Source organism: Monodelphis domestica, chromosome 7, assembly GCF_027887165.1.
Source record: "Monodelphis domestica isolate mMonDom1 chromosome 7, mMonDom1.pri, whole genome shotgun sequence".
NCBI lineage: Eukaryota > Metazoa > Chordata > Mammalia > Didelphimorphia > Didelphidae > Monodelphis > Monodelphis domestica.
This window is the reverse complement of record NC_077233.1, coordinates 251,110,329-251,118,567: the sequence shown is the minus strand read 5'-3', so window position 1 is coordinate 251,118,567 and position 8,239 is coordinate 251,110,329. Positions and strand designations below refer to the sequence as shown.

Sequence of the window (8,239 nt, the reverse complement as noted above, 5' to 3'; positions counted from 1 at the left end):
TGTCTACTGTATATAATAAGCAAATGAGAAACAAGAGCTGTGGATCTTGTAAGGACTATGGAATTTGAGGGATTTTTTCCAAAGGGCCAGTTACTCTTTAATATCCTACTCTTGCTTAGCCATACATGTCTCAACTTGAATAGAAATTATAAGCACATTAGAAGATGCCATATAAGGTCACAGAAAAGCCCTGGAAATCTTATCTACTGACTTTTGAGACGTCTATTCTCCTAGATTATTTTAGATCAAGTAGCCATATGATAATGGCTATCATTGATATAGCATGGTAAAGTTAATAAAGTATGTTACAGATGCTATCTCATGATTTTCACAACTCTGTGAGGTAGGAACTATTATTTTTCTCATTTTGCAGATAAAGAAACTTCAGGAAAGGTTAAATGACTTGTTTGGCATCATATAATTAGTTAGGTGTTAGAGGAAGAATTTGAACTTGTGTCTTTCCTCCTCTAAGTTCAGCCTGCCATCTACTATGCCAGACATATCATTCCAGAACAAAGTAGTGCTCTATAATATATATAATGAAGTCTCGACCCAGTCCCAATGGTCATATCTGAGTTTCAATTATGAAACAATTTGACTTTCCACAATTTCCCTTTGGCTACATGACAGCCTATTCACCCCACAGAGAGATATACACAACTTAATATTTCTTATTAATTTATTTTCTTATCTTGCTTCTTGCTGTTGTATTTTTTTTCTTCCTCCTTTTTCTTCTATTTTTTTGCTTTTATCATTTTTGTCTGTGGATTTTTCTTCAATTCTTCTAGCTTTACTTTCATCTTTTTCCGGTGAATGATGCAAAAGTAATACCTACAGTGGAAATGAGGCATATTCCCCATTGAACCACAGTGATCTCTTCATTCAAAACAATACCTTCTATTTATTTGTACTTTCCCAAATGGAATCAAACTGTATTTAAAATAGTATCCTCATTTCTCAGCCACCTTTACTCTTTAGCCTCTTAACTTTATGTTTTATCAGATGAAACCCTCCCTCCAAAGGTTGTGTCAATTAAGTGGTAAGACTCACAGTAAAGCAATAGATCCCAACCCTACTGCCTCCATCATCAGTGCTAAAAACAATGAAATTTCTCGTTGCTGAGCTATCATTGGGTCATCATCTTAAAGAAAAGAAAGACATAATATCTATATGATTCTACTTTACATCCTTCTACTATTTTCTTCAAAACCACCCCCCCTCAGGCTATTGATGACTGTATCCCTACATCTTGGTTTTTCCCTATTACTCTTAACCTCAAACCTGGCCCATATCTTTTGACTACTAAATTCCCAAATGCTTAGAGCACAGTTCCACAATTTCATCACCCTCCTCACTGCTCCCCAGTTCTTTCATTTATTTTTGTAAAACTCTTCCAATATACAAATGTTCCCATTACCTCAACCTTTGCCAGACCCTTTTATCTGCCTCCTTATTTTTCTAACCATCAATTTTCACAATTTCTGTATCACCCAAATGCTCTAACACTACCCCAATACCGCCACAAAGTTCTCCTCTGAAGCATGGTGTAGTGATCCGTAGACAGTTCCAGCAGTCAAGAACAGGACCCTCAGTCATCACTGAGGAGGAAGAATAGGAAAGGGCCACTTCCACTTGGGTCTCCTAGTAAGAATGGTGGCTGAAGATATATGCTGTTATGTTTTCTGTGGGAACTCAGATTATGGTGGGAAAAGTGAATATCCAGCTCTAATAAGGATTCTGGTAGAAAAATCACCAATTTGAGGTGTGACAGTAATGTCAAAGACTATAGGGACACCTAAAGCTTCAGTAAACTTTGATAAGGACCTGGTTTTATGGAGAATCACTTCATAACATGCAAGACCCAAAAGGAGATAAGATCTTTCTTCTTAGTCCGGGTGGGACACCAAGGAGGGTATGGGGGGAAAGATAAGGGATATAGGGCACTTTAGTATTCTGGATGAGTTCATACTTACTGCAATCTTCAGAACAAGCTGTAGAAGAAACATTCATAAATACCACTTTATATAATTACTCGATTATACATATTTTCTTTTTTTTTTGCAGGTACCCCAAATTTTTCCCTTCAATTCCCATTCCACCCAGGCCTGATTCATGCATGGTAAAACCCATACTTCTTACCCACATAGAACATTTTCAAGGATTCCCACCCAAATTCCTATTGTTTTAGGGTTTCTCAACAGATTCCTCCCATTACCAAGATCAGAGAAGGTCTTTAAAGTTTCTGTCAGATGGAATTCAAGGTCCTGACGAAGTTCAAGAAGCTGGCCCTGGAATATGAAGACCCCTGCAGAAATAAGGGCAGTACTAAAAATTATCCCTTCAACCTTTACCCAATTGTACCTCACCTTTCCATGGCTTTCTCTTTCCTTACTATCTCACCTTTCCAAGGCTTCTGTTTTAGGTTGCTGAGCTTCTCTTTCAACCATTCTCTCACTTGGATAGTTTGGCGGACATCTGGGAGGTGGGTAGGAGGGGGAGTGATCCCACTTCTGATGAAATATTTAAGACCCAGATGTTTGATGCCCTCTCCACCCAACCTATCATTTCCATCTCATTTCCATTATTACCCCAGTCATCCCTTACCCAACAACCGTAGTCTCTTCTTCCCCTGGTGGACCCTGGTGCTTACACTCCTCAGCTCCTGGAGCTGTCGGTCAAGGAACATTTTTCGTGAAGGAGTATTTTGGGGCACCAAGCCATCCAGTAGCCATATCACATCCTTAAAGTATTTGGGATCACATTCAAGACAACTCCTTATTCCCTTAATTTCCATGAGTAAGAAGAATAAAAGTAACCACTGAGGTCTCATTTCCTTCCCCTGCCTCCCAAATAACATGTTATCTTGTCAATGCATTCCTTAAGTTCATTCTCTCCCACAGCATAAGAATGAAAACCTTCTTCCTGGTAGCCTCAATTCTATTCCCTCTAGACAGTCTCAATCCCCCAAAAGACTTTGCTTAGAGAATGTTTACTCATTTTTTTAAACCCTGCAATCTCATTCTGAAAGAATGACTTAATAATGGGGAAACAGGTGCCTGAGTTCTATGTGTAGAATGTATGAGGAGGGTTGAGGGAGAGTGGGCTAAGATCAGAGTAAGGAGAGAAAATTCTCAGTTTGGGTGTGTAAAAGTCTATTCTTACCAGGCAATATAAACTTTTGATTCTCCAGAAAAATTATTTTGTTTCCTCTTTCCAGCCCTAGACAAATGCTTTCACAGCCTTCTTTCTCAATTCAACCTTTTAATTCTTGATGAAAGACTAAAAGAAAAAAGTAATGCAAACACTTCCCATGGCTGTTATTCTTTCCTTGTCCCCTTGTATCATAAGAGGCTAGAACAGAAAGTGAAATGAATTGTATTCAACAGGAAACAATAATCAATCAGGAATCAAATCAGGAATACCTTGGTGAAGTTGGGGATAAAAGGTGGACTTAAATAAGTCAAGTTACTATTAAGACTGTACTATAGGGCAGAGTTGGATGAGGTTAAGAAATGTGGAAAGACGATATCAGCAAAAGTATCATCATATTTTGTCAACTTTGTTGTCTTCTGCTCCAACTAGGAGCTTCTAAGAATCTCAGAATAGCCATAAGCCATAGGATCAAAGAGTTAGACCTTGAGAAGAACTTGGAGATGATTTAGTCCAACCATCTCACTTTAGAGATAAGGAAACTGAAGCTCAGGGCGGTAAATTACTTGTCACAGCCAGTAAGTGGCAGAGCTGAGATGTTAACCCAGATCTCAGTCCAGTTGTAAAAGGATTTTCTTTCCTTTAATTCTGTATTTAAAAAAACTCAATAATATTAATGAAGATAAATGAAATCTAGTCTGAGACAAGAGGAACTAGAACTACCCAGCAGGGTAATGACCAGACTTAGGGATAGGATGAACTCTTCGTAAGAAGTAGATACTAGATGATAAGACAACTTCTTAAATTTAGAAAGGAAAATTAATACTGACAACATTTTTGGAAAGTTTGGTTATAGGTTGAGAGCAGAACATGTTGGCACTTGGAAAGGGCTATTGAATTAAGTCAAATATATGTAGCGAATATTTAACTGTTCTGCTCCATCAAGAAACTTAGAAGGTGAGGCTATTGACAGGAACATGGGCAAAGAAGAACTCTTAAACTGACAACTCAAATCTGAGTTTAGGCCAAGTGGAATACTAGGTTATAGTATATATTCAGAACTGCCTTATAGAACTGCCTTATGGGATAGCTGGATGACAAAATGGATAAAATACTGTTCATGGCCTTGAGTCAAGAAGTTTAGAGTTAAAATCTAGTTGCAGGCCTTTACTACTTATATGACCCTGGGTACATTACTTTACCTCTATTTGTTTCAGTTTCCTTATCTGAAAAATAAGAATAATAATAGCATTACCTCCCAGAGTTATAAGAATAATAAAAAAGAGTAATTATAAATCACTTATGCCTGACACATAGTAAACACTACATAAATGGTAGCTGCTATTATTATGGCTTTCATCTGAATATTAGGTATGGAAGAGGAGACTGGATTAGTTTGGTATTGTTATAGGATAGTTATATGGTATCAGGTAGTGGCACCTCTAAAGGGTGAATCCCAAATAATAAAATACCCAAGTCAGCTGCCAAATTTTATGGTGATTTAATTTATATAGTAGAGAAGATTTTAAGAAGAAGGAGGAAAGAAGGGAGCTAATACCGGGCAGGAAGATAGGAGATCTAGAAAGTAAGGATTTGAGGGTGAAGAGGAAAGAATCAGCTTGACCTCCAAAGAGGCTTAGCTAAGATACCTGAACCTGAAATCAGCTCCAGGGAAAACTCACCATCCAACACTCCAAGGTGTTGGAATGCTTAGCACGCTGCCAGCCAGAGTTGTCTCTCCAGGGAAAAAGAGAGAGGCAGAAACTGATATGCCTTATATGGATGTTTTTACATCACTTTTCTGCATCTCATCTGTACCAATGAGGACTTAGCTTGACTTAAGACATCCCAGAGGTCTGTCCTTTTTTTGCACATGTCTGTTGAAGGCCATCTCCTCAGATAATTAAATCTTGAGTTTGATGCAGACCTTTCAAAATCTTGTTAAACTGAGTAGGGTGGAGAATGTGGGTTTTCCAAGACCTGATTTTGTTATTCCAAGCATCTCCATTGTTATTGATCAGGAAGTAGCTAAATCAGATCTTCTAAAGAATGGTCTGATTAGGGTGGAATAGTTTTAAAATTCACATACCTAAGTCATGTATGTTTTATTTTATTATTCCATGCCATTTTATCTTATCTTAGCTATGATATAATGCATTTCTCATGATGTAAATCTATATTTCCCTAAATAATTTAATATTGCATTACCATTTTAAAATATCCATCAGAAAGAGGAATTGAATTCATATTTTCCCTACTCTGAAACTAGTTCTCTATCTACTACAACATATTGTCTTTCAGTTTTGCTAATACTTTAGAAAATATGAAAATATGATATGATATAGATGTATATATATTTCCCCTCTGTTCTTATAAGTTGGTTGAGACACAAAAAGTTAGAAATAATTCAGTAAAGAAAAGCAAAAAGGCTTCTTATCATTCCATGCAAGATCTAGTTTCCAGTTCTATCCTGACCTAAAGATAACAAATCTCAAAAGCTTGGTCTTCTTATAGTCCTTTCTGATGGGAAATTACTCCAGATGAGCCCAGATACATTTCCTCCCATCTTCCTCACTTAAAAAAATTCCCTCGTAGACTTTGAGATGAATGTCCAGATACCTCTGGTAGTGATTCTATTGAGGAAAACCTTTTAGCCCCTTTTCTAATACTAGAAAGAGGTTAGGCAGACACCATCTGACTCCTAGTTGTGTTGTTGTGTTCTATGTGTCTATTAGGTTCACTGGGTCTTATGGAATTAACAGTGTGGCATGATCATTGACTCAAAGGAATGATGAAATGGGCCTTCAAGAAATGGCTCCATTAAAAGAGAAAAAGATAAATTATTCTCACTTCCTTCCCATAAGTTTTCTTTTTTAAAAGAAAGTCTGAGCCTCAAAGCAGCTAATCCTATTTCTCTTAGGATACCCCTTTGTTTAAACAACAAAAAAACCTCTGAATATTATTGAGAATAAAAATGCAATTTCCATTAACACTATGCACACTCCCACTTAAGTGATGCCCTATACATCAAACAAAAATCAGTTAAACTTCTTAGTTCTTTAAAAAGTAAATTGTACTTCTGTTTACAATAGAGAAATATCCTTGTTCTGAATAGAAAGGGAAAGGGGATGTTATCTTTTGGAAATCCACTACACACCAATCTTGGGCTATTCCTGAAACTCAGGATTTATAATTTTATTCCTAGCTTTTCTACTGACTTTCTGGGGGTTGAATCCATAATACATCAAGATAGCCTGAATAACTTGACATATTACTGTAAACTGAACAAATACGAGGAAAGATTGTGTTCTCTATCATGTTGTAACTATATTTAGTTAGTCACTCTGTTCCAGCTTAGTCACTACTGGAAACAATTTCTCCTCCAAGGAGAGATATAGAGGTTAAGGAGAGACTTGGAGAGCAAAGAGACAAGAGGTCACTTATTTTGAGTACAATTTCATAGACACCATTTAGCAATGAAAATAACTTTTGAAGAAAGATGTTCATGTAGTTGGTTGTCTACAAATGAGGTGAACTAGCCATATACTCCATCAGTTTTGATTCTAAGAAGAAGCCCGGATATCACAAGCACATCTCAACATTTCTCTTTGAATTCTCCATTTTCCTGTTGACCTCACATTTACACATATTGGACTTTGAAAGAAAACCTGTGCACCCAATTTAAGAGAACACATGCCTGTCGATTGAAAATGCTTTCCTTTAATACAATGTTTCCTCTCTTTCCTAGGGCCCTGCATTGAAATGTTTAATTTGTTTGGATTTTTGTGCAGTGGTGTGGTTGTTATTTTCAGTCAGATTATTTCTCCACCCTCTATCCCAGGTCAACATGGCTTTTTTTAAAGGTCATTGTTTTCAGTTGTAGGCTAAGTATTTATGCCACCTATCCTATAAAATGAGGCTTGCTGTTTGTTATTTTTTCCTTGCCCTTAAGAAAATGAATCTAATTTGTGGGAAGTGTTGGATTATTGATCAGTTCATTGGCAGTTTAATCAAATTCTATTGTACTTGCAGACTTCTGAAAAATAGGTCATGACCTTGCTTGCTATTTGGTGTCCAGTTTTTCTTACTATACTCTTGGTGTTTTAAAATAATTTTGTTTTTCCAAAAAACAAAATAAGACTATTGCTGAAATTAAGGTGGGAGCATTTCACTTTTAATAGAGAAAGAAGACCTTCTTAACCCAAGTGGATCATTTACCACTGGAAGTTTTTAAAAGAGGAATGAAATGAGCAACAACATCTGTAAAGTGGTAAAGTTGAGGTTCATACTAAAGGTAAGAAAATTACTCAAAATGCTTTTGGAGTTCCCTTCTTTGATGTGATAAATAGACGACATTACGTTGGAAAATATATGTACTGGATAATATTTTCTTTAAACTGGCTATAAGATTTACATAAGCATAAATGTATATACATATTACATATCTATTTCTACATTTATTACATATTTTCCACTTTTTGTTAGACCTTTCAATTATTATAGATAAGTTTGTAGGAAAGCATTTAACATGTCAAGCAAGCCCCATGTTCTGAAAAATATAAACATTTAAACAAATATATGTTGTATAAAGAATTTTTCATAACAGATATAATGATATATTAAACAACAGTCTCAGAACTTTTAAATGGTGCTAAAAATTCCTTGGAAAAAGAATTCAACATGATCTTCACTTGCAGATTCTAGAGAAATTCAAAAACATACCTTGTAATCACATTTATGGATACTTTATAAAAAGTATATGTTTATGCCAAATATATCTTTAAAATGGAAGGGTATATATAATAAATGGGTCGTACATTATCTCATTTGTGAGTTTTATGATCTCCAATAAAACAATTACTACAAATGTATATATTCTATAATAAATGGTTAGAATATCTTCAAACAATGTGGAAAAGTCAATAATTAATTTCAGACTTCCTAATACAGTAGAGAAATTGGAGCTCTTTCCTCCTTTTATAAGGAGTTGGTTTCTTTGTTAGAAATATGCAAGTGATGTTAATTCATTACCATGTGGCTTCTCTTTTTCAAAGGCTTGTCTAAGGCCTAATTTATGTGCAAGACTGAA

General features: G+C 35.8%; 1 protein-coding gene across 1 annotated transcript; it reads right to left on the bottom strand.

The window, feature by feature from the left end:
• Positions 1-665: 665 nt before the first annotated feature.
• On the bottom strand, positions 666-4,174 carry IZUMO3 (IZUMO family member 3). Its single transcript, XM_056806650.1, has 7 exons — positions 2,605-4,174; positions 2,401-2,475; positions 2,216-2,305; positions 1,974-1,991; positions 1,518-1,598; positions 1,051-1,141; positions 666-831 (listed from the first exon to the last, which is right to left on the bottom strand). Exons 1-7 carry the CDS (start codon positions 2,855-2,857, stop codon positions 735-737), a joined length of 705 nt encoding a protein of 234 aa, XP_056662628.1. The 5' UTR covers positions 2,858-4,174; the 3' UTR covers positions 666-734.
• Positions 4,175-8,239: the final 4,065 nt, after the last annotated feature.

What these genes read in the sequence shown, in the direction of transcription:
- IZUMO3 (XM_056806650.1), bottom strand. Translation starts at nt 2,857, where the DNA reads ATGTTATTTGGGAGGCAGGGGAAGGAAATGAGACCTCAGTGGTTACTT. An exon ending in CAGAGGAGAACTTTGTGGCG is followed by an intron (nt 1,142 to 1,517) that starts GTATTGGGGTAG and finishes CTTTTCTTTAAG; the next exon opens with ATGATGACCCAATGATAGCT. An exon ending in TTGGGATCTATTGCTTTACT is followed by an intron (nt 832 to 1,050) that starts GTGAGTCTTACC and finishes TTTCCACTGTAG; the next exon opens with GTATTACTTTTGCATCATTC.